Here is a 26,245-nt window from a genome sequence, read left to right as displayed (position 1 = left end):
CGATGTTTTGCTCGCTCATTCCCTCTCTCTCCTCTCCCCCCCCCCCCCCCCCAGAACTCGCAGCAGCCTCCTCCCAACGCTAACCTCTTCGTTTTCAGCCCTCGCGGAGGCGGAGTCCCATCGGCCGCGGTTGAAGCTCTTCATTTTCCTCCGAGCCGCGCTGCAGTCTTCTTTTCTTCGGGCCGATGCCGAGCGCACTAGCGTGGCCTCTTCTTGCCGCGCACTCACCCGATACTCTCCACTTCCTCTTCCGGGGGGGGGGGGGGGGCGGGAAGAAGAGAGCACGCCGGTGCTGCTGACTCCAGCTGTCCTGCCGCGTTCCGCCCAGGCGGAGGAGGACCGGGGAGCAGCTGGGTCAGCGGGAAAGTGTGGCGACACTTGTCTGCGAGCCAGATGCAGCCCTCAAAAGAGCCATATCTGGCTCGGAGCCATGGGTTCCCGGCCCCTGCACTTGCCAGTGTGTCACGTGCACCGGGCTTGCGCGACACACCGGCACACCTCAGGCGACACAGTAAAGTGTCGCGACACACACTTTGGAAAGCTCTGCCCCAGAGGAAAGTCACCAGGCAACCAACAGAGCCAAAACTCTACTGGAGAGCCTCGGATGGGTGGTCAACACAAACAAGAGCTGTCTGCAGCTCTCACAGTCTTTAGAATACTTAGGAGTCCGACACCAAAGAAAAGGTCATCCTGACACTACTTCAAGTGTGGATGTCTCATGGCATCCACACTGGAAGTAGTGCCATGGGCACGAGCTCACATGAGACCCCTACAGCGCTCACTTCTATCGCGATGGAATCCACTGTCCCAGAACTACACCGTACGTCTACAGCTCCCGGGCAGAGTTCGGACCCAACTACGATGGTGGCTACAAGACGGCCACCTGAGCCAGGGAACAAGACTATCCTCACCGACCTGGATCCTGCTCACCACTGATGCCAGCCTACGAGGATGGGGAGCACACTGCGAAGAGCTAACCGCCCAAGGGCAGTGGAACGCAGAAGAGTCGGGATGGAACATCAATCGCCTAGAAGCCCGGGCAGTCAGACTAGCCTGCCTATGGTTCGGTCACAGACTCAGAGACAAAGCGGTCAGGGTAATGTCTGACAACACCACAACAGTGGCCTACATCAACCGTCAGGGAGGAACCAGAAGCCAACAGGTGTCTCTGGAAATAGACCCCCTAATGTCGTGATTGGAAGTGAATCTCCAGGAGATCTCGGCCGTCCACATCACCGGGAAAGACAACATCACGGCGGTTTACCTCAGCAGAGAAAGTCTAGACCCAGGAGAATGGAAGCTGTCGACTGCAGCGTTCCAACTGATAGTGAACCGTTGGGGAACACCAACCATGGACCTTCTGGCAAACCGGTCCAGCGCCCAAGTGCCCAGTTACTTCAGCCGCAGGCAGGAACCTCAGTCCCAGGGAATCGATACCCTGGTACAGGCCTGGCCACAGGAGACTCTGCTATACGCCTTCCCGCCGTGGCCCCTTTTGGGCGCAGTCATTCACAAGATAGAACAACACAGGGGACCAGTACTTCTTGTGGCCCCGGACTGGCCAAGAAGACCGTGTACACAGACATGCGAAGATTCGCTTATGGTCTGGCCATTGAGAGGACTCGCCTGAGAGAGCGGATACTCGGGGGCTGTAATTGACACCCTGCTCCGAGCACACAAGTTCTCCACATCTCTAACATACATAAGGATTTGGAGAGTATTCGAAGCCTGGTGCGAGGACCACGACATCATACCACGCTCAGTCAAAATTCCTGCGGTCCTGGAATTCCTACAGAACGGCCTACAGAAGGGATTGTCCCTCAACTCCATTAAGGTACAGATGGCCGCATTGTCATGCTACGGAGCCAAAAGCAACAGCATAGCCTCTCACCCGGATGTTTCCCACTTCCTAAAAGGAGTCAAGCACATCCGACCACCCCTAAAGTGGCCGGTACCTCTTTGGAACCTCAACCTGGTCCTGGATTTCTTAGCAGGAGCCTCTTTCAGACCTCTCCACGACCTGTCTCTCTGACTATTAACATTGAAGACAGCCTTCCTGCTGGCAGTTTGTTCAGCCCGTCGTATATCCGAGCTACAAGCACTGTCCTGCCATGAGCCGTTTCTCAGGCTAACTCCAGGAACCATCCAGTTATGCATGGTTCCCTCGTTCCTCCCCAAAGTGGTGTCTTACTTCCATCTCAACCAAACCATCTCGCTACCATCGCCAGATGAGCATAAGAATTCTGAAGAGGCTCGAAGTCTACGCCACCTCAACATCGGCAGAATCCTATCCAGATACCTGGAAATGTCGGAACCCGTACGAAAAACGGATCACCTATTTGTCCTTCACAGCGGGAAGAGGCAAGGGGAAGCAGCCTCGTGAGCAACCATAGCCCGTTGGATCAAAGAAGTCATCAAGGCGGCCTATATAGAAGCAGGCAAGCCGCCGCCTCTACAAGTCAAGGCCCATTCTACTGGAGCCCAGGCAGTGTCCTGGGCAGAAACCAAGATGCTGTCACCCGCCGAGATCTGCAGGGCGGCGACATGGTCCTCCATCCATCCACACATTCTCCAGGTTTTACCGCCTGGATGTTCAGGCTCGGGAGGACACAGCATTTGCAAGGGCAGTACTAAGTGGGTCACGGGCAGCCTCCCACCCGGTTCGGGAGTAGCTTTTATACATCCCATTGGTCCTGAGTCCATCTGCTACACACTAGGAAATGGAGAAATTACTTACTTGATGATTTAGTTTTCCTTAGTGTAAACAGATGGACTCAGCATCCCACCCACGGCTGCCGTTACTCATGGAATCTTCGGAGGACATCCCCAGGAGCGAGTGATCAAGGGTAAGCCATGCTTTCCTTCGTCTAGAACACCCATCCTACCGGGTGTCGATGTTTCCCGGTTGAGGGCACTGGCGGTCTCCAGCTATTGCTAATTCAACCAGTTCAAGTTAATCAAGTTATAAAGTTAATCAAGTTAATCAAGTTATTCAAATAAGTCAGTCACACATATATATCCACAATGCTTTTCGAGGAGAATACTGAAGAGCTGCACTTCCTGCAGGGGTATATGTACTAGGGCAGACGTCAGATTGAAATCTGATCTGTCTCCAACTGCTATCAGGAGTACACTATACCCTTTGGTCCAGATGGACATCTGTCTACACTAAGGAAAACGAAATTATCAGGTAAGTAATTTCTCCAATGTTCTCTTCATTTTAGGATTAGCTTATAATTAGACTGTTATGGAGAAAATAGCTTCTAGTTAAGTCCTTGAAGGTATTGCATCTTATTTTTCCTGAATGTTGCAGGCTGAACCTCATTATGGATTAAAGACATCACTGACTGGATAGAAAGATGTTGGAAATTATTAAAAAAAAATGTTTTCCTATCCCTAGGTACATGTACTGGACTGACTGGGGAGAGATTCCAAAGATAGAGCGTGCTGCTTTGGATGGTTCGGATCGCCTTGCTTTGGTGAATACTTCACTTGGGTGGCCCAATGGGCTTGCACTGGATTATGCAGAAGGCACAATCTACTGGTGTGATGCCAAGACAGATAAAATTGAGGTCTGTTTCATTTTTTTGTTTGTTTTTTGTTTTTTAAATATGGTACTTAAATCTTTTTGTCAAAGCATAACATTTGCTTCAAGTTTTCTGTTCAGGAGCATTTGCCAGTATAGTAAATTCTTATGTGGCAGAGTAATTGCAAATAGAAATTTCTTAAAATACTGAAATTAAAGTTATTCTAGAATAGCCATTTTGAAATATTTCAGGGCGCGTGCCAAATTTTAAAGGTTTTATTCTTAGTGATCATTAGGGGTATACACAACTTTTTTTTTCATTTTGTGTATTTTGTTTTTGTTTCCAATAAAAGCACATCCCTAGTAATCACAGGACAAGGTTTTCCATAACTTATGAGTGGTCAAACCTAAGAACATTTACTTCTCTAGTGGTGGGTTACAGATTCTGGCTTTCTGCAGCAGAGACTCTACTGTGAGGTTGACAAATGGGTTTGATTTTTATGGTAGCAAAATATGTAAATTAACTGAGTTCCTAGCTCAAATATATGCAAACAATTTTGTATACTGAACATGAATATTTTGAAAACTATTCATATTTGTGGTTCTCAGGATTGCCAGAACTACTCTTGCTTTCCAAGCCAGGCCATTTCTTTGAAAGTAGGCGTTTCTTTTGAGAGGAATCTTATGGCAGGGCTGCAGTTATTGTACTAGCGAGCAGTTTGAGAGGAGTCTGCTTCTGCAGTAATCGATTGCGTATGCTTTCTCCTAAAAATTCTACAAAAGGCCAAGTCAAAATATTCCAGACCGTCGAGAAACTTGACACATGAATCAGCTAAGGGAAAAAAACCCTCAGTTTTCTAATATGTTTCTTAAAGTAGAAGTATAAGGATTTTTAAAGTTATTTACATAAGATTGATTTCAGTAAAACAAAATTAAGATGTGGTAGGGGTTTTTGTTTTGTTTTTTTTTTGGAACTGTATGTTCCACAGGAGATTGAAGTTATTGAAAGCCTTTCTTACTCAGCCAAAACCTCCATCATGTGTCCAAGTAACCCAGAGCAATATTGTGCTGATCCCTGTCAAAACATATACTAGCATTGCAGTGATGCATCCAGAATATAGCAGGAACAACTGAAATGGTCCTTGAGGAATTTTAGAAACAAAGGATGGGACCACAAGCAAAGGTGCACAGTTTATGTTCCAAAAAAATGCAAATGTAACAAGTAAAATGCACTGAGTCGAAAAATGAAAGCAAACCTAAAAACGAGATGGAGGAAACCAATCCAGGAAAGAGGTACATTTTATTTTTTAAGAAATTAGAGGTTCTAGATTCAAAAGGAATTGCGGTTATTACCTGAATAAAAAATCCCTGCCTGTTTTTTGGGGCATTTGTGTATTAGGGCTTGGCTTCTCTCTATCCTGGGTTCTTTTTTTAAACATACTAGCTGCTTTGTGGCATTCTGTTCTGTGAGCCCCTGGGAAGCAGATAAGGTATCCATGGAGGTTAATGGAGACCAGTCAGAAAGGGGGGTGTTTAGCATGAATCTTTAGTTGCCATTTCTCTGGCAGCTTGCAGCAAGCAAAAAAACACTCTGGCTCTGCAGCGCTGTCATTTATCTCAGCTGGGTTCTGCTGCTTATAGCCCTTCAGAAATGAATGGCTGTTACCATACTTCCTCAGTAGAAGGGGTTGCACGTGGATAGTTGCTATGAATCTGAAATATTTTGCTGTCTTATTTGGAATTTTTATGTGTTAAGTTTCCCAGCACATAACTTTGTTAAAAGCAAATTGGATTTGAAGCGTATCTGCAGAATATTGCATGACTGTGACAGTACTGAGTTTGTATACTTCTCAGCTGTGTTAATTTTTGTCACTTGCTGCATATAATTTCAGTATGTATTTTGTTCCTGCTTTCCATCATGTTTTTCCCTTCAACACAATTTTTTTTTTCAAGTTGCATCAATACTGGGACCATACTCATGCCCTTTTGCTATTTTAGGGTTTAAAAGAAAGTTATGATAGATTATAAAAGTGTGCTATGTTTTTTTTTTGATTGGTTTTATTTGTGCACCAGAAGCATTAGTAAGAACCTTTCATGTTGGCTGCTGAGTAGCAAGAATTTTAGAAACCATATATGTAGGTAATATTGACCAGTTTAAAAAAAACAAAAAACAAATAACTTTATTTTGGGTGAGCTTGTGGTGGTCCAGAGTAGATTTTTGATCCTGATCTGTTTTTTATTCTAGCTAAGGATGCAAAAACTTTGTTGGAGGGAATTGGGGCATTTATGGCAAATGTTCTTCAAATGATGTTAATTGCTTATAGATTGAGGATAGAATGCCAGCTTTCCTCTGCTCTTTTGGCCACCAGGTGTAACTCTGAAAGCTACTTTTGAGATTAGTTTTCATATATGTTCCCTTCCCTCATTTTTTATACCTACCTGGTCTACTTTGGTGACTTTGGCTTCCCTTACCAACCTAGGGCCAGAGAAGTCTATGTGCAAACTATTCCCTCAGTGGCAGTCTCCTTTCCTTCTTCCCTAGACTTGAGCTGACCCACCTACATGATGCACTTGAGACCTGCACACCCTGTCAGGAGACTCAGAACAGGGAGTCTCCAGCAATGCAGCACAAAACTGAATATTCTTGCAGGTAGCAAATAACATTGATAGGGACCTGCTATCCCCTTCTCCCATCCGAACAAAGCTGTAGCCCATGGGACTAGAGCCACAAGGTTGGAGAAATGTGAGCAAGGAGTCTTGAAAGACCTTAAATGCAAGTGGACTAGGTACAGCTGTATGCAAAAATGTAAACACCCCTGGTCAAAATGCATTTCAATAATCCCTAAAAATAGAAACTGAAATAATCACTACATGGTACAATGTTAATTATGCATGAAAGTTGTCATGTTTATGTGCTGATTTTAACAGATTGAAAATAAAGTGAACATGGCATGCACAAAAGTTTGGATACCTTTTCGTTCAGTACTTTATTTTTTGGCAGAAATAACAGCTTTCAAACATTTACTGTAGCCAACTGAGTCCTTTCTATTCTTGCTTTTGGAATTTTTTCCCACACCTCCTTGCAGAACTTTTCTAGTTTCCATATTCTTAGGACTCCTTGCATGGACTCCTACAGATTTTCAGTAATCAAGTCTGATGACTGTGAAGGTCATTCCAAAACTTTCATCTTTCTTTCCTGTATGTACTTCATGGTTGATTTTGTGGTATGCATATTTCAGATTGCCTTGCTGAAAAATCCAACCTCTCTTCAGCTTTTGTTTCATCACTGGCTGGAGTCATTAGCTTCTAGAATATATTCCAAAGTTTCAGGCATATCAAGGTTTTATTTTGCATACTTTCGGTGAGGACTTTGCCAGAAGGAAATCTTTTCTACAATCCCATGAAAATGTCATGTAAGTGCTGTACATGGACATTTAGACTACTATTCCAGTGTCAGTTGAACTGTTCAGGTCATTTGCAGTGATCAGTGGGCTTTCTTTTGCTGATCTGACCATTTTTTTGGCAATTCAGACAGTTTTTTCTTGATTTTCTAGATCTTGCCTTGAATTTAACAGTTCCATGTAACATCCATTTCTTAACAGTGTTTGTCAGTTGAAATTGCTAGCTGGCAGAATATGGAAACTTATTTTATAGCCTTCCCCTCCTTTTGTAAAAGTGAATTACTTTCATTTTAAAATGCTCAGACAGCTTTGAGGATCCCATGGTTGTTGAAAGTAGTCCAGAACAGTCACAAGCTGAGGTTAGCAGGGTTGGAGTATTTGTTCAATTGTGAAATTGCCTTCACATGACTAATTTAAGGCCTAATGAATCTATCAACTTATTGGGCCTTATTAACTTTTGTAATGGATCAACTGGATGTTCAAACTTTTGCACATGCCATATTCACTTTGTTTTCAATCTCTTAACATTGGTAAATAGTGTTTAATTTTGTGTCATGTAGAAATGGTTTCAGCTTCTGTTCACTCAGAATTGTATTGAAACATATAGTTTGACTAGGGATGTTTAAATTACAACTGTATGTAAAGGAGATAAATGGAATGAAAAACTGATGTTCATATATGCCAAGGAGCCTTATTTGCTGGAAGCCAGAAAATACTAACAGCATTAGGGGAAGGGAGCCAGTCATCTCGCAACAGTAATATCTAGATTTAGGACCCATGATTATAGTGATTCAGAAGGAACTGGTGCATGGCTCCCAGCTGAGGACACAGGGCTAGGAGAGTTGGGAAGAGATATAAAATTGGAGTAAAAATCCAAAGATAGTTTCAAATGAAACATCATGACACCAAATCCCAGCCCTAGTTCCAGTTGAGCTAGTCCAAAGGAGCAGGAGGAAATTATCAGGCAAAAAAAAGTGAACAAATCCACTGTTGAGCAATAGAACAAGTGAAGCAGCCTCATGCCTTTTCTGTACCAGAAATCTTGTACAGAGACCTTTATTGTGTACAAGAAGGGAACCAAAAAGTTTGGCATGTGGAGAATGCTTTATTTCATACTGTAATCCTGAAATTGCTGTGCTGCATTTTCCTTCGATGACAGCTTCGTCTATTCTGTCAGTACTATAATAGTGTGTTTCTTTCCCAAATTCTTAGGGTTTTTTTTTTTTTTTTTAAGAAGTGATTTGCCTGGCGGTGGGAACAGACTCAGTGTGGAAGCCTAATACACAAGGATCTCCCACCCACTTTTTTTTTTAAACAGAGTAGTGAAAATCAAGAAGCCGAGTGGTTTGAATGCCTGCCAAAGTGAACACAACTGCCTTTGTTGTAACTAGATTAAGAAGGTGGGTTCTGCAGGTATAAATCTGCTTTTCCTCAGATGCATTGCACCTCATAGATTTTAATTTTTTCTAAGCTTTAGAGCATAATAAATTTCATATTGGGCCAGACCAAAGCCCAGCATACTGTCTCTTATAGTGGCCAATCCAGGTCACCAGTACCCGGCAGGATCCCAAAGAAGAGATTTAATTCTTGCTCCTAAGCATGGGTAAGCAGTGACTTCCCAAATATGACCTCTTTCTTTGGGCCTGACTTCATTTGCCTGCCACCTGAACCTGACCATGTTTGCCTGCTGCCTGCCCTGACCCTTAGCCTATTTCCATGTCTCCCACTTGCTGCCTATCCTGACCCTGGCATGCCCTTAGACTCTAATTCGCTTCACCGCCTTAGGGTGAGTCTCTAAGTCCTGCCAGCCACCAGAACCCAAGAGCTCTACCTGCGGGGGAGGTGGCTGGTATAGGTGAAGCTCCAGGCTGTATCTCGATTTCACCAGCTGCCGGTGTAGGTCTCATAAGTGCGCCTACACCGCAGCACAAAGGGCTCACTTCCATGTCGATCATTACAACCAGTTCAAACAGTCCACTTCAAGACAGCCCTATTTCGCTTTTAAGTTGTATTTTCAGAGATGCCCCTTCAGGCAATTCCAGCAGTATCAGTCTCCGGCTCTGCTCCTGCAGCAGCAATTTCTGGCTCTAGATCGACAGCGCGAGAGGCGCCAATCAAAAGCAACAAGTTTAACTAAAACTTGGCCCAAAGTTTTGTATAGTCTCCAAACCCAGTATTTTTCTTCAGTACAGAATGTTAGGAATAATTAGGAAGGGAATGGTGAATAAAATGGAAAATATCATAATGCCTCTGTATCGCTCCATGGTGACGCCGCACCTTGAGTACTGTGTACAATTGTCGCCGTATCTCAAAAAAGATGGAGAAGGTACAGAGCAGGGCGACCAAAATGATAAAAGGGATGGAACAGCTCCCCCAAGAGGAAAGGCTAAAGAGGGTTAGGGCTGTTCAGCTTGGAGAAGAGACGGCTGAGGGGACATATGATAAAAGTGTTTAAAATCATGAGTGATCTAGAACGGGTAAATGTGAATCAGTTATTTACTTTCAGATAATAGGACTAGGGGGCACTCTGAAGTTAGCAAGTAGCCCATTTAAAACTGATCAGAGAAAATTATTTTTCACTCAACGCACAATTAAACTCTGAAATTTGTTGCCAGAGGATGTGGTTAGTGCAATTAGTGTAGCTGGATTTAAAAAAGATTTGGATAAGTTCATGGAGGAGACGTCCATTAACTGCTATTAATCAAGTTGTCTTAGAAAATAGCCACTGCTATCAGCATGGAATCTACTTAATTTTTGGGTACTTGCCAGGTACTTGTAGCCTAGATTGGCCACTGTTGGTCTGACCCAGTATGGCAATTTCTTATGTTCTTATTTGTCTCTATCTGGAAGAATAGCACAAGATCACAAAGGGTCTCTAGATAATCAAGATTGTAGAATCTGGTTGCTGCCTGCATTTCTCCCAGCTTCCCTCACTATCTCATTGCTTAGCCTTCAATCCAGATCAGTCTTACTCAGCACAGCTTCGTTTGGAGGTGGAGTCTTCCCTTAGCGGGCGATCAAATCTGTCCCGCACAGTCAACATGGCCAGGGGTTTTACAAAATTTTCTTAATCCCAAGAAAGCTGGGGAACAGAGGCTCATTCTGGATTTAAGAAATCTGAGTAAGAATCTGCTACGGAAGAAATTCAACAACTCTCTCCACTCAATTCTTCCCTTCAGACAGGGAAGGGGAATGTGGGTCCTGAATCTGAAGGGATACCTATGCTCACTCACCCATCCACTACCAGTGCCGATTGCTCCCCTTCAGTCTGTCAGTGGCACAGAGGGTCCTTTACCAAATGCAGTCATCAAGGCTGTCTCTTTCCTTGCTTGGGTGACTGGCTGGAAACCACAACTTTCCAGCAGAGTATGCTGACTGCCCTGCAGAAAACAATCCAACTCCTGTAAATCCCTAGGATCCCTAGTAAATTTTAAAAAATTGGCTGTGTCCCATCTCAGAAAATCATTCATTTGGGCATGGATAGACTATCTACAGATGAAAGCATTTCTTCTGACATATCTAGCAAACATTCTCTGGTCCCTGGCTCATCAGTTGATAAACTCAGATCAGACAACAGCTAGGGAAGTGCTAGTTTGTTCTAGGCCACATTGTGGTGGCAGGTTATTTTTAGTTTATTAAAATTTATGAATCTATTGGTGCATGAGGCTCTGAGCAATTTACAAGATTACATAAAATAAAAAAACATACATCACATATGTCACACTATTGCTGTAGACTCATAAAACAATAAAATAGCCATAAAATCAAAATAAGAGCTGAAAACATAAAACCTCTGTTTAAGAACTTGCCGGTTTACAAAAATGCCAATCTAAAAAGATACGTTTTTAACTCAGCCTTGAGTTTCTCAGTGTCAGTTTCTAGTCTCTGCTCTATCGGAAGTGAATTGCAGACCTCTCTTGTGTTTCTTGCAGACAAACTACTTTGTGACTGTATTTCCAGCATGCCACAATTAATACAATGCAGATTTCTAGCAGGAGTATAAATCTTTAAAAGGGCATTAGACCGAGGAAAGGAGTGCAGCTGGAGGAGACTGTGTACCATAATTGCAATTTTATATGCCATTGGATTGGGAGCCAGTGTAGTTTAGTGAGAACAGGGGAAATATGTTCACGAATGTGTGTGTATCTGTAATGAGGCATGCAGTGACATTTTGTAAAAGTTGGAAGGCTTTTAAGGAATAAACAGGCAGGCCCAAATATTCCATATTACAGTAGTCCAAGAAGAGCAAAATCAAAGCCTGGACTACAGAACGAAAATAGTCAGAGGTAAGAAGTGTCTTAAGGCCACGCAACACGCTCAGCTTAAAAAAAACAAAAACCCTTTATTTGATTGTATTTCTGTAATGTTGGAAAGATAACACAGAATCTAACCAAACTCCCAGACTTGAATATGGAGATACTTTTAGTAGCAATACAATACGGAGAGGGAAAATATATTCACAAATACCTTAAAAACTAATACACAAAATGATTAAATTTATGTGAAAAAAGAGAGAGACGGGTATCATATATAGGGTGCCTAGAATGTCAATCCACCGTCTCACGCCCCCAAAGGGCCACAAACGGTATCAGCTCTTATAGCACCATTAATTATAATCACATACCCAATCTCTTATGCGTATATCTTTTTTACTTTATTTTTATACTCTTATTTTTGTTTAATTACTTCCTGATCTAATTTCTTTATCCAATTTTATTTGTTCATGAAAGTTGTAAAATTAAACAATATATAGAAGTCAATGTCAAGATACTTAGCTCGATCATAGGCGTCTCGATATCTTCATTATTCAATTACTGTATCATAAGTCACAAGTTGCTCCCAACATGGACCATGTTTCGGCTACAAATAGCCTTCATCAGGGAATTTTCTCTTTATACAGTTATTACCACATCGCCACGACCCCTTTGTATCTCCATACCCTTATAAAGACCGCAAAAAAGCTTTTAAGACCGGGTAAACATTTTTTAAACCCAAGTTATCAATGGCGCCAAAAACGTATTATATTGCTTCTATATTGGGAGAGGAGGTTTGGCTTCTGTATAGTGATTAGTATATCAGATACCTTTAGTAGAGCATTGTTGCAAGAAATAGAATTTGGGATGGTAGCAGTAGAGGGGTGTTGTACTACCAAAAGGTCAGTTTTGTTCAAGTTCAATGATAGTTCATTATTTGGCATCCAGGACTTAATGGAAGACATACAGAGAGATAAAGCTGAAGTGTCTGACCAAGATAGTTTTAGGTCTATATAAAACCGAATGCCATCCGCTTAGATGAGATATCCAGTACAGAGTCCCACAAGCAACCTGCCTATTGGAGCAAGGTAGATGTTAAACAAGAAAAGGGATAGCCCTGTGGGACTCCTATGGTAGTATCGTACCGTTGAGAGGTCTTGTCATTAATCCTGATTTGGTGAGAATAGCTGTATAAGTAAGACTCAAACCAGAGATTTCAGTTTCATTGAGGCAGAACAATAAAATCCTGTGATCTAAAGTATCAAATGCCACAGAGATGTCTAGAAAAGCTAAAAAGTATTTCTTACCACAATCCATGCAGATGGTATCAAGCAAAGTCATTAAAAGTATTTCATTTCCTAATTCTTTGCAGAATTCAAAATGAAAAGGATCTAATAGTGTTTGTCTTGAAAATCATTGAGTTGCTGAAGGACTATAAATTCTAATATTTTGACTTCAAAAGATGGATGAGATTGGACTGTAATTTATTTGATCAAGATGTAGTACTAACCTGCCACTACGTATGACTCCTGCAATAGTGCCTCCACTCCTAATGAAAACAGTTGACTCAACCCTTGATGACCTTAGTGAATGTCTTGCAGGAATTGAAACAAGCTCCATTGGTTGCTAGATCCCTACATCCTACAAGAGAGGGTATGACTCCATCTATATCCTCATCAGGTAGCATTAGCGACAGATACTTCCACCAAGGAATGGGAACTCACACAGGCCCCCTTCTGAACTCAAGGGAGTTGGTTGTTAGCAGAAAGGCAATTTCAGATCAACTTCTAGAACTACAAGCAATCAAACTTGCCTTATCGATTTTCTCCCATGTTTGAATGAAAAAGCATTCTCATTCAAACCAATAGTCAAGTAGCCATGTTCTGTACAATGAATAGTTCCTACAGTGGTCAACAGTCAAAAGGCTATATAGTCTTTGGGTACATCCTTCAGTCGACCACTTTATTTTTCTGCTCCAGATCTCATGTACACATTTCCACTGATTCTGCTAATAGTCAAGATCAAAGACCGGGCATGTCTCATAATTATTGTGCCAGCATGGTCCAGACAAGTGTGGCTCACATGCCTAGTACTGCTATCCATAGCCCCACACCTATTCCTGTAGGGGCCCATCCATCTTTAACTTGAGAAGGAGGACATTTATATCATCCAAACATTCCCTCTCTCAACTCAACATCCTGGATGTTGAGTGCTCGCTGAGAAGATAGTATCAGATGGATAAACCACCACTAGAAAACTTTGGCTTTAAATGGAGACTGTTCTCTTCCTGGTGTCAACAAAGCTCCTTGGACTCATTCTCATGCGAGCCATGAGAGTTACTCCAGTATTTGCTCTTCGTTTCTTCCTTGGATCTCAGCACCTCATCAGTGCCATAATAGCCTACCATATTCAAACTGAGGGTGGGCCAATCTCTACTCATCCTTTAGAATGGAAGTACATGAAAGGTTTGACATACCAAACCTCCAGTGGTCAAGCCTTCTTTTCCATGGGACTTTAACATAGTTCTAGCACAACTTTTGAAGTCACCTTTTGAGGCATTGGTGTAAGCTTCTCTTCCTTTTGAGGCATTGGTGTCAGCTTCTCTCATGGCAATCACTTCAGCCAGAAAAGTCAGTGACTCCAGGTTTTGGTTCATTACTTTTCTTATGTGGAGTTCTTTTATAATAGAGCAGTGTTCATACCCACCAAAAGTTTCTACCAAAGGTGGTGTCAGGTTTTTCATATCAATCAAGCAATCATGTTACCCATGTTCTTTCTGAGGCTTAAATGCACATGACGGGTGAAAAAGCCCTTCATTCCTTAGACTGTAAACTTGTCTTGGCTTACTACTGGAGAGGAACTTAGTCGTATTATCGGGACTCGCAACTATTCATCTCTTACAGTATAATTCTAACCATCTGGGCATAGCAGGTGTGAAATAAATGTCCAATTGGCTAGCATACTGTGTCACACATTATTATGCACTAGCAAGCCTCCAGATTAGACTCCTATAAAAGTTGCAAAGCCGTACCTTCACATCCCATTACTGTCTGGACAATATCAAGAAGTGACAGTAAATTTGGACATGCAGTTTTGCATGATCTGTTAACCTAGTAGTCTACTCTCTATTGTGGGGTTCTGGGTTGCCTTTTTTTCAATCAGTGCTCCATCACAACCCTTAACTTGGGACTCCCCATGTGTCATGGCTAATTGAGCCCTGTTTGTCAGTGGAGGAAATAAGTGTAAAAAGTGTTCTCCTTAGACAGCAGAATGATTTAGCCATGCTAAATACCCACCTGCCTCCCTGGAGAGTTGATTACATAGCTAGACTGAGCTCTAAAGTTGACTGAGGGCTCATGAGGCACCACCCACATGGGAACTCTGCACATGCTCAGTAGAGCCAGAGTTCTGTGAGTTGAGAGAGGATTTGTTTTGTGCTATTTGATGTCACCCACCATGTCATGGAATTCATCCTACTATCTACGGAGAACTCTGTGGTAACTAAACTTGCTTTTCCTTAACTTCCTTGCATGTTGGGATCCTCTGTACTTTTCCCATCCTTTCCTGAATTTTGTTACTGCTTTGGTTTCCATAGCCTCCTCTGGGAAACAGTTTCAAGTAACTATCCTTTCTCTGAAAAAAGTGCATCATAAAGGTCTACAACAGTCCTCCATATTTTGAAACAATATAATGAAGCTAAGGATACTGTTAAGAGACTTAATATTTGGCGATTGCATTGTGGTGGTTTCCAGATGTTTTTCAAGCATTTAATTTTTGTAAATTATTATCACTGATAAATAATATAGCTGTATTTCAGTGAAACAGTGGCCTTTGTAGGAGTACATTCAAAGATTTTGGCATCACCACAGTGAATGTGATGTCATATTAATTTATTGTGTGTATAGTGGAATGGATGTAGTATGAATGTTTGTATGCTTTGACTGTGAATTGATTTTATTACAGTACTTTTGTATTTATATGAACCTTTAGCTAATAAATTGTTAACACATTATTAAGGTTTGGTTGTATAAGTGTAATCTGTTTGATAGACTGTTGTAAGACTATTGCTAAGATTTTGTGAAAATTTATAATAAAAGATGTTGCTTATTAGATTTTGTTCCCTTGGGCTATTTTAAGAAGATAACATAGCTGCTCAGTACTTTGATCTGGTTCTGTAACCCCCTTTGTGACTCTGAACAATTTTCCATCCTTCTGTGCATTTAATGATTTATTTTCTCTCCAGTGACAAGATTTAAGTTTCTCATGCTATGACTGTGTAATACAGATGTTTAGGTCTCCCACCCACCCTCAGCATTTTTTGCATGAGACTCGTCAGCTTTTAAGCCCAGTAAAGGTGGTGCTTGTGGTTAAGCCACACGCGTTTCCTGTTGTAGACTGTATTCTCACTGTGGTTTGCAGTATTTAGATTTGCTTCAGCATGTGAAACCCCACACCACACTGTGGTTAAGGCAGCAGAAACCACTGGAGACACTGGATTATATTAACGTGGATTCAGGGAGGATGGAAGAGAGTGATTTTGGTGAAATAGATTAAATGATCAAGATATATAAATGTTCATATTCAAGATTTAGTTGGCAGTCACAATTTAAAGGAATACATAAAGTGTTGGTAAGATGAAAATGATAGACATTTACAACCATTGTGCAGCTGTAAAAATAAGCAGATTTAGTCAAGGGTTTTCACAAGCTTAGCCCATCAGGATTCGGCTTAACAAGTTTGAGAAATCCAGCATTTTCTGTTTGCTTATTTTTGCTGGTGTCTTACAGAAGAAAATTAAAGTAAAACGGATTTTAAGATCATTTTATACTCCAGAACTTTCACAGAAATGTAATGAAATCCATCTTGCAATTCCCTTTTAAAGGGACTAGAATACATTCCTTTTCAGCTATGGGGCAACTATGAACTTGTGCAAGTTGATGCAAACAGTATTTGGCCCATCTTTGCTGAGCTCCATTAATGTGATGGGACAGTTAAACAAATGGTGTCCATTGTAGTATAACACACTCAGACTCTAGATCCTTCAGATTTATATAAAAAAATCACTGAAATTTTAGCTATCTAAATAATTTTAAAATCTTTCCCAATCTTGAGTTGAGAGGATTTGTTTTGTGCTATCTAATGTCATGGCTAATTCATCCTGCTAGCTCAATGGTAACTAAACTAAACATTCTCTAAATATTGGTGATATCAGAAATAATACATGCTAGAACTTAATGGGGGGGGGGGGGATTTTTTTTCCTTATTTTCCTTAAATGTTTTTGCTTTTCCTTCTCCCAACTTTTTCTCTCCCCTGTAGCCGTTCTCTTCCACTTCCTTCCAGAGGAAGGGGGGAGGAAAGGGGGGAATAAAGGCATCCACCCTTGGCCCCTACGATTTGAGACAGTGGCTATCATATATTACCTAAACTCATATACTACCTAAACTCTGGTTTTCATACAGTTAGGCCATTAATTTGCAGCATTTTACATGGGGGGGGGGGGAAGATAGGAGAAAATGGTCATAATGCTTTGTTCACAATAGGTAAAACGTTAACATAGTAACAATTAAAAATATTCTCCTAAAAATAAACCGAATTGAGCATCCAGTTAACCAAGAGGCATAGAAACAGAGAAATTTGAAAGTGGTATTTAATCGCTGTCTACTTGTAAGATCAGCAGAGTTGAAACGTTTCCAGAGGGCTGTGGCTCAGGTTTATTTCTGGGAGAATTCTGAGCAAAAAATGTAAAACTATGAACAAATTCTATAGAATTCTGTACATTTTATCAAAGTAAGTTACTTGTTTTTTTCTCAGTTGATGACCATGATTAGTCAATTTTCAGATTATCATTATTGGATAGGATTTTAACCTTGTAATTGATGCTGCTATTGATGCTGAGTCCCCCAGATGAAAAGTGTGCATAAGGGTGAAAGAGTTGCAAGTGTTAGATATTTGGCATCTAGGGCATCCAGAGGAATTTGATACATATTCTGCACCTCATACTTCATATTCCCTTATTATATTTTTATTGTTTTTACATTGTTTCATGTCAAGGGTGTAAATATTGGGGTAATGTCACTTTCAGATCATGGTCCTATATCTGTGAAGATTCAGGTGGGTAAGACAACACCTCAGTTTTTTGTAGTGATTTACCACTTTTTTATTATATGGCATTTAAATCCATTTTGAAATACAAATGGCAACAATATTTGAGTATTAACGCTTCTGAAATATCTACGCAAACATGAAAGGCTGGGAAGGCAGTAATGCAGTTACAAGCTGCTAAAAAGCAACATTTCCAGTCTGGATGGTCTAGCCATAAGGAGGAGGTAAATTATTTGAAGAAGCCATTAAACCATTTACTTAATCAAAGGGCACACAGATCTATCCAAGGGTTTATAGCTAAAATGTTTAGATAATTAGGGGAGATCCAAGATGGCTGACAGGAGCGGATGTGTGTAACGAGGGCTCTGAAAAGAAATTTCTTGTGAGTTTGAAAAATGTCGCACACTGCAAGAAAACGGAGAGTAAAAGAAAGAGAAAGCTTGAGTGCAGCTTCAGAGGGACGAATTCAGGGCCCGATGGACTCACGTCATATGGGAGCAGAAACCGGATGATTGCTCGTGGTTGGGAGAGCGGGAGGTGGAGGAAACCGCCTCCCCGCAAGAGCTCCAGACTACCTATTCCCCGGTTATGAGGATGCCCCCAGGGACCCCTGTAGCCTTGCGAGAGGCAAATGGGAGCAGTCTGTTCCAGAGGAGTAAGAGCTTCACCGCCGGAGGATCTCGGGCGGACGATGAAGTAGGAGGAGAGGAACATCTGACGCAATACTCCGGTGGAGAGACTGGCCTGGGAGACGCTGTAGGCTGTACGGAACAGCCTCCAATAGAAAAGAAAGTACTTATTAAACTTCCTAAAAAGAAGGAATTAACAAAGCCTGAAGAGTTTTCTTTAGAAAAGACTGGGAAGTTGTGCAAACAGTTAATGATGATTTTTTTAACCAGATAAATCCTTTACTATCCCTGATTAATAACACTGTGGAAAGGGTGGAGAAGGTAGAGGAAGAAGTGAAAATTCAAAAGGCTAAAAGTGAAAATGTTGAGACTGAGATGAAAGAGATAAATATCCAAAGTAATATTATCAAAGAGAATACAATTTTGCTGAACAATATGGAAAATATGGAAAATCAAAAGGGAGAAATCTACGATTAATCAATTTCCCCAAAGATACAATGGTGACACGTGATATGTGGAGGCAATATCTATTACAGATATTGAAGATTTTCAGAAGCGGCAATCCCCCCCAACAGCACTGGTGTATTATATACCTCCTTTAAACAAAAAAAAAAGGAAAAAGAGTTCGAATATTAACACCAGTGGCCACCAGTATTACCGGATTCACCAGGATTGGATATTATGAATCTAACAAACTACCCAAAGAGAGCAAGTGAAACCTGGTAATTATTTGACTATTTTATGATTTTAATGTGTTTGTATATGATTTTATGATCTGTTTGTTAACGTGTAATATTACCTGTGTATGTACTAATATGTAAACCGCCTAGACGGATAGTCCCCTACCCATTGTGCGGTATATAAGAATTGTAAATAAATAAAAATAAATAAATAAATAAATGTTTCTACTCAAATACGATAGAAACTGGGTTTTAAGGTCGTATTTTCATAGCAGAGCTGAAATGATTTGAGGTTTAAATGTTGGGACTTTCCCAGATCTAGCAAGAAGTACTCAACTTAGAAGGAAGCAGTTCTTGAATTTGAGGTCTCAGGTTCAAAAGTTGGGAGCTATGTATATACTTAAATATCCTTGTAAATGCAGTATAAAATATAGAAATATTTCATATATGTTCTTCCAACCAGAACAATTAGAAACTTTTCTAAAAAAGCACTTCCTTGAGTTAATAACATCTTCTCCTGTGTTGGAGGCTTAAGAGTACTAAAAGCCTAAAGCTGGATCTGTTTGAAAAGTATATTACTCCTGTATAAGTACCTGTCTTTTCTTAAAAGTTAGAAGTATTCCTAAGGCGGTGTAAAGAATCTTCCCCAGTATACGAGGACTGTGTAAGCAGATTGGAGGGGGAAAACCTTTTTGTGTGTTTAAAATGTTTCTGTAAAACTGCATTCTATACATGATAGTTTCCTTGGTGTGTAATTGAAAATCAATAAAGAGAAAATTATTTTAAAAAAAAAATGTTTAGATATGTGAGCAAAGTGAATAAAATTTTGATATGGCTGATTAAAAGCTGTCAGCCAAAGCATTTCCTTGCAGATCTACAAAACTCTCGAGCTACTGTTGTGCCAAAGCTCACACAATTATACTCCCACTGTCCTAGCTGTACAACACTGCATTGTTTTACAAGAAACTGAAGATATTACTAAAATATTTTTGGATTACTATACTGGTTAGGGATGTGCAGCCAAAACATTTTCGTTGCATTTGTGATACGTATTCGGGGGTCATTTCCGTTGCATTCGGACTTATGACACCCCCGATACATTGATATGTGAATTTGTGTTCCGGTTCCCATTAAAGTCAATGGGGGAAGGATTTCCAGCCTATTTTTGGCTGCAAAATTGGGGTTTTATTATCAATTTTGATTAAACTTATGGGGAGCAATCATCACAACAACAAAAGAGCTCCAAGGTACTTAGACTGTGGCAAAGTGGCATGGATAGCCTAAGGCACTGTAAAGGTGCATGGGGTACCAGAAGTGGCAAGAGTGCAGCAAGAGTGTCAAAAACACACCACAGCTTCAATAGAGAGCACCGATAACAGATGCATGAACCCTCGAAGGCAGCATGACAGGCAAAGCGGTAAAACAAGTGGCATTGACATCCTACAGCACAATGAAGGGGGAGCATAGCAAGCAGAAAGACTAGCACCAACACACTGAGGAACCATGATAGTGGCAATAACACCACAAGGAGTTGAGTGAGTCATCTGGTGATTGGCAGCAAGGCAGAGTGGCAGAAAGTTGATAGGGGCAAGACAGGCTGGCAGAGCCGAGGTAGTCAGTTCCCTGTGGTTTGATAAGGGAAAGACAAGGAGACAAGACAAGGCTCAGCATGTGGTGGGACTGTCAACTGTGCATGCTGTGCACCCAACCCATCTTGAAACAGGGACCAGGGAGTCTAACACGAGTGCTAGGACCTGAAACATGATGAACTATGCCTGGGTGGAGTGGAGCATCTGCGGGTGCCGATTTTGGTGGTAGTAGCAAATATTCAAACAAGAGCCCTGGGGAGAGTTCCCTTTCCTATGAGCAGGAAAGGGCTCCCTAGAATGGGTTCGCCCCTAGAGTGGGGTGTTTCCATTGGCGTCCAGTGAGCTCTCGCTGGTCTTTTAAAATCCGGTGGATGTAGCTGATATACAAACGAGAGTTTTCAAGGCTGAGACAGAGGAGGGTGAATGTGAACAGCGGTGCAACATAGGTCAGAGGGTAGAAACAGGCAGGCTACACCCGGGGAGAGTTTCCTTTCCTATGAGCAGGAAAGGGCTCCCTAGAATGGGTTTGCCCCTAAAGTGGGGGGTTTCCATTGGGGTCCAGTGGGCTCTCACTGGTCTTTTAAAATCAGGCTGGCTGCACCCGGGATTCCCAGGGACTGTAGTGTGAGAATATCCTTGACAAAAGACAGGTAGGCCGGAAAGCAGTCAGAGTACAACTTGGCATAGAAAGAGGCTGATTTCAAAATGGAACAGCGGTTCAACATGGGTCAGAGGGTAGAAACAGGCAGGCTACACCCGGGGAGAGTTCCCGTTCCTATGAGCAGGAAAGGGCTCCCTAGAATGGGTTCGCCCCTAAACAGCGGTTAAACATGGGTCAACAGGTCCTAAGAGAGAGGCTGCAACACCGGGGAGAGTTCTCTTTCCCAAGAGCATGAAAGGACTTCCTTGGAATGGGTTGGCCCCTAGAGTGGAGCACGAGCCTTCAAAGCATGGCGACAGGGAGGAGGGTGCCATGTGAACAGCGGTTCAACATTGGTCAACAGGTCCTAAGAGAGAGTTCCTTTTCCCAAGAGCAGGAAAGGACTCGCTTGGAATGGATTAGCCACTAGAGTGTATAATGGTACAAATTGTTTGGATTAAATCATTTGCAAACAGATCATGACTTCATAAGCAAGACGAAGGAAGTTCTCTTCTCTGCCCTGAAACTAAAGAAAACTTTGTTTTATTTAAGGATCAATGCTGTGAAGGAGTACTAGTTTTAATTGCCAGAGACTGAGGTTTCCCTTTGCAGTGAGGGTTCAGCCATTAGGACTGGACATAAGGCCTGGACTGACAGGCAAAGCAGTTGAGGACAGAAGTCAATCCCACCTAGGGACATAAGGCCTGGACTGACAGGCACAGCAGTCGAGGTCAAACACTTGTAGGAACATAAGGCCTGGACTGACAGGCAAAGCAGTCGAGGACAGAAGTCAATCCCACCTAGGGACATAAGGCCTGGACTGACAGGCACAGCAATCGAGGTCAAACACTTGTAGGAACATAAGGCCTGGACAGTTGACGGTTAGGCACAGCGTTTGAGGTCAGGCCCTTGTAGGGACGTACAGACTGGGCAGTGGATGGTCAGGCACAGCGTTTGAGGTCAGGAACATGTGCTGCAGTACTTATATTATCTGGAGCATAGGAGGAGGCAGTTGGAGCTGCTGCAAGGCTTTTAATTGCTTTTATTCATCTTGCCATTCACAGGGAAAATTTGGAAACCCAAGCAAAGGCAGGTTTACTTTCAAAAACACTAGCATTTCCATCAACTCTGGTGCCAGCCTTGAGCGGTGAGGGCTCATGATATCCCCTGTCATTGAAAAGACACTGATTGGTGGACATTACAGATATCGCTGAGCCACTTTGGCTAGGTGTGGCCAGACAGTGGACTTGTGTGCCCAATATGCCAGCGGATCTGTCTGCATTTTCTCCATCGACTCTGTGAGATACTGTGTCACTGACAGCTGTGCTGGTGTCTCCTTTGCTTCGGCGGGCTCAGAGTCACTCATGCCAGCTGCTTTCTCTCTCGCTCGTTGCACAACTGATGAATCTTTATGGGCAACATGCCTTGGGTGTTCTGACATGGAGGAGGAGGTACTATCTGTCGCTGACACAGTGCTGCTTCTGCTTGGGCTAGCAGCACAACTCTGACGTGCCTGCTGTTTCAATCTCTGGTTCAAGCCTAATCTGTCTCCACCTATGGCGCTCCTGTTCACGGACTTTTGCTAACAGCAGCTCCTTCACAAATGGCGAGTTTCCCTTTCACATGGGGATCACAGATTGAGGCGAGCATGTATGTGCGGTCGTCTGTTAAAGGCCTTAATCTGCCTTTCACCTGCTGCTGCAAAACGTCCAGACAATGCAGCACCTCAACTGTCATTCCCTCTTCCCGTTTAAAGGCCTCCAAATGTTCATCCAGGAAATTAACTATAGGGATGATGTCAGCCAAGGTGGCACTTCTGGAACTCAGCTCCTCCGTGACATCCTTGAAGGGCTGCAGGATTTTTACCAGCTGACTCATGACTAACCAGTCATGATGTCCTAGGGGATTCTGCACACCTATGTCCATTGTACCAGAAAGTTCATGAAAAGGGTGTCTGCAGCTCCAGTAACCTCTCCAGCATCATAAAGGTGGAATTCCACCGGGTGGCAATGTCTTGAATGAGATGCTTGTGAGGCATATCCAAATCAGTCTGCTTTTGTCGGAGAACCTTGCCCGCCTTGACACTTCTGTGGAAGGGTGCTGCTATGTTCCTGCACTTCTGTATTAACCTATGCAGGTATTCATTCTCTTTGTCATTGGACTCCAAGCCCAGAGCTGACTTCACTACCAGGTGCAGAGTGTGTGCAAAACATTGGATGTTCTTAAAGCTCCCATCGGTTATTGCCTGCACCATTGTCTGTGACAAAGAACCCTGCCTGCATTTTCCTGTCTCGCTGGTGTAGTTGCCAGCCCTCCAGCATCTGTGTGCATGCTAGAATATTGGCTGCGGTATGGGCCTGGTCCGTCAGGTGGATGTGCAGTAAAGCCCACCTCCACCCTGATACTTCTTCAGTAATAGAGCTGCTGGCTGCCCCTGCCTCAGCCATGTCCCACCAGTGTGCTGTCAGAGAGAGGTAAGAGTGTGCAGCATTCATGGCGGTCCAGATATCACAAGTGAAATGCACTCTTCCCTCTGCCTTAGCTAGCAGTGCTTGCATGCGACTGCGACACTGCATGTACAGGCTGGGGATGCCCTTTCTACTAAATGGAAATGAAGAGTAGAATCCAGGGAATTGTATGATGCAGTCCGAAGAACTCCCACACACACACACCAGCTTACTCGAATGGTGTGTGTGTGTGTATATTTTATGTTACTTTACCTCCATTAGATTGCAACAACGGAGGACAAGACTTAAGTGTTAATTTATCTTATAGCCGATATACTTAAAGCAGACATGACTTATCACAACCACTAAGTAATATTTAATATGAAACTGTTACAGTATTTGATGGCACCTGTTTATTTAATATCTCAACACATTTAAGTTTGAAATTGTGCCTTATTGTGAACCGTTGTGACGGCAACTAGCTTAACGACGGTATAGAAAAGATTTTAAATAAATAAATAAATGTGATTCTGCAGGGGATTTTGTAATTTGGAAGTACAACCTTCAAAAAATGCTTGAAACCCACATTCTCCACTAACTGCAAGGGCTAGTCATCAAGGGCAATCATTTCCCCAATGGTCCTGGTTACAACTTTTGAGGCTGCCTGCCTCCTACCCCGGGATAGCGTTACCGCACTCCACCCCATTTCCTCCATGGTGGATTGTCGCTTCTGCCACATGTCAGGGGGTTGCTGGCCTGCCACCTGACTGCTAGAAGGGAATAAGGGTGTGGGCTGACTCTGCTTCTTTCCTACCACTGCACACTGGTTGGAAGGGGTCCCCCGTCGAACTGCCACCATCCCCAGATGGCAGTAATCTTGTTGGGTGTTGCCTCTTCATATGATGGTTCATGCCAAAATTAGATGTCCCATTTGCTTGCCTCTGTTAATATCCCTGGCACAGAAATTGCACCGAGCATAACGCGGGTTTTCCGTCACTTTAAAGTGTCTCCAGATCGCAGATGTCTTTCGTGATCCTCCCCTCTCTAACACCTTGGGGGTGGATGCTGGCACTGGAGCTGAGGTAGTGGGTGCACCCTGAGAAGCAATGCCAGAGGGGGGTCTCAGTCACCCTCTGTGCCTGTGCTGACTGCTCTTCCTCCTCCTTGTTATCACTTTCATCTCTCCCCTGCTGCATATTTGTGGAGGCTAAAACAGGACTAACTGATTCTACCGAAGATTCGTCAGCTATTACTTCTTCCGTTTCTGATGAGAATCCCACACAAGAAGATTCTTCATCTGAATCAGAAGCAAACAGTGACTGTGCTACCTTGTCAACGCTAAGTGTTAATCGAGACTTCTGTCCCTCTGTTGCTTTTGGGTGTCTACATTTTGTTTGGCATGAGTCTGCCTCACCTCCAAAACTACAGGGCCAGAAACAAGTGGTGGCGATGACGATGCATCATGGTCAGATTTCTTTTTTTTTGGCATGAAACTGCCATCCCCTACAAAGAGTTTAGATTGTGACAGTTGCCTTTTTAGCTGTACTGGTGGTGTTGCACTAGTGTCTTTAGAGGTGCCTCCTCTGCCAGTCCCAATCACTCGATTACATCTCTCTTTCCCTGACATTATGGATTTAATGTCACTGAGTAGTAACACTGCCCACTGTCACGGTGCCTGGCTGTGCACTAATGTGTGTGGCGTGTGCACAGAAGCTGCTTGCTTGTAAGCACAAAAGAGCCAGACTCCCTGGGCACTTGACTGCATAGACCCACCTGATAGTTAGGTTCAGTCTGTTAAACTGCCCAGTGAAGCCCAGTGCACAGAGAGACTAAGTAATTTGAATTTTAAAAAATCAGTTTAAAAAAGCTGGAATTTTTGTCACTCCAGAAAAATGGATGAAATTGAAAATAATATATCTCTCCAAGCCAGCCCAACACCCTAAATGGTGGTCAGTGCTAGCTGACCTAGCACAGCTTCTCTTCTCAGTCAGAGATCACCAAAATAAACAGCTTGAAAGAAACAGGACTAGCTGACCCTGGCACTGCAGCAAAACAAAGAATAATTAGCTTTTTCTTTCCTTAACTAGCTTAACTAGCCTATCTCTCAGTGCAGCCTTCTCTTACACCCATCCCACCTCCCCACAGCATCGCTGGAAATAAGTGCGTGGCTCCTCGTGCTGATGCTTATATAGTGCTGGCTCATCAGTAAAATCGACAGAGAGCACTGAATGACAGCGCGATTGGCTGCATTCAGTGCATGTCACAAAATGTCAGCACAGATACACTGCATTCCGGTATCCATGCCGACCTGTCCGACCCTATCCTGTGAGTCACTGTGACTCACAGGAAAGGGTCAGACAGGTTGGCATGGATACCGGAATGTAGGGCATGGGCGCTGCCATTTTGTGAAAATCATAGGTAGCTAGTAGCTAATGGGGGTGAAGAAAAGCGCGCGCCGCTGGGCACAACGAATTAAACGGATAATAAGTTAAATACATGAGGAGTCGCGATGCGTTTCGCCTCCCCACGTATTTAACAGATAGGACAAAATACGTTGCGGATCGCCAATACGTTGAAAACGGATGCACACCCCTAATACTGGTCTTTACTCAAACTATCCATCTTCAGATGTTTGTAAGGAACAATTTATCTCTGATTTGAGATTACCTTATTTTTCTAATTCCCAAATAAGTTGAATATAGCTATTTGTAAATTGGAAGTTGAATTTACAATTAAAAAATTAGTGAAGGCTCCTGGATTGGATAGTTTTGACTGTGAATTCTGTAAATGACTGAGATTAGCAATAAGAGAAATAATCAAGTTCGCATTATTGTATTTCCAAAAATAACGTAAAGATTTAACTAAACCAGAGTTATCGTCCTATATCCATTAATGTGGACATAATCTATATGCTAAAATTGATGCTAAAATCTTTAAGTGCTTGATTTAATGTCATCAGATCAGGTAGGTTTTGTTA

General features: G+C 42.6%; 1 protein-coding gene across 1 annotated transcript in view; it reads left to right on the top strand.

Moving 5' to 3' along the window:
• LRP6 (LDL receptor related protein 6) overlaps nucleotides 1-26,245 on the top strand; it is a 334,641-nt gene that overhangs the window by 190,561 nt on the left and 117,835 nt on the right. Inside the window, exon 7 of the mRNA XM_029599796.1 lies at nucleotides 3,401-3,572. Coding sequence (XP_029455656.1) covers nucleotides 3,401-3,572 — 172 coding nt within the window. The remainder of the gene's footprint in view (nucleotides 1-3,400; nucleotides 3,573-26,245) is intronic.

This window comes from Rhinatrema bivittatum, chromosome 4 (genome assembly GCF_901001135.1).
Source record: "Rhinatrema bivittatum chromosome 4, aRhiBiv1.1, whole genome shotgun sequence".
NCBI classification, from domain to species: domain Eukaryota; kingdom Metazoa; phylum Chordata; class Amphibia; order Gymnophiona; family Rhinatrematidae; genus Rhinatrema; species Rhinatrema bivittatum.
This window is presented reverse-complemented; position numbering and strand designations above follow the sequence as displayed.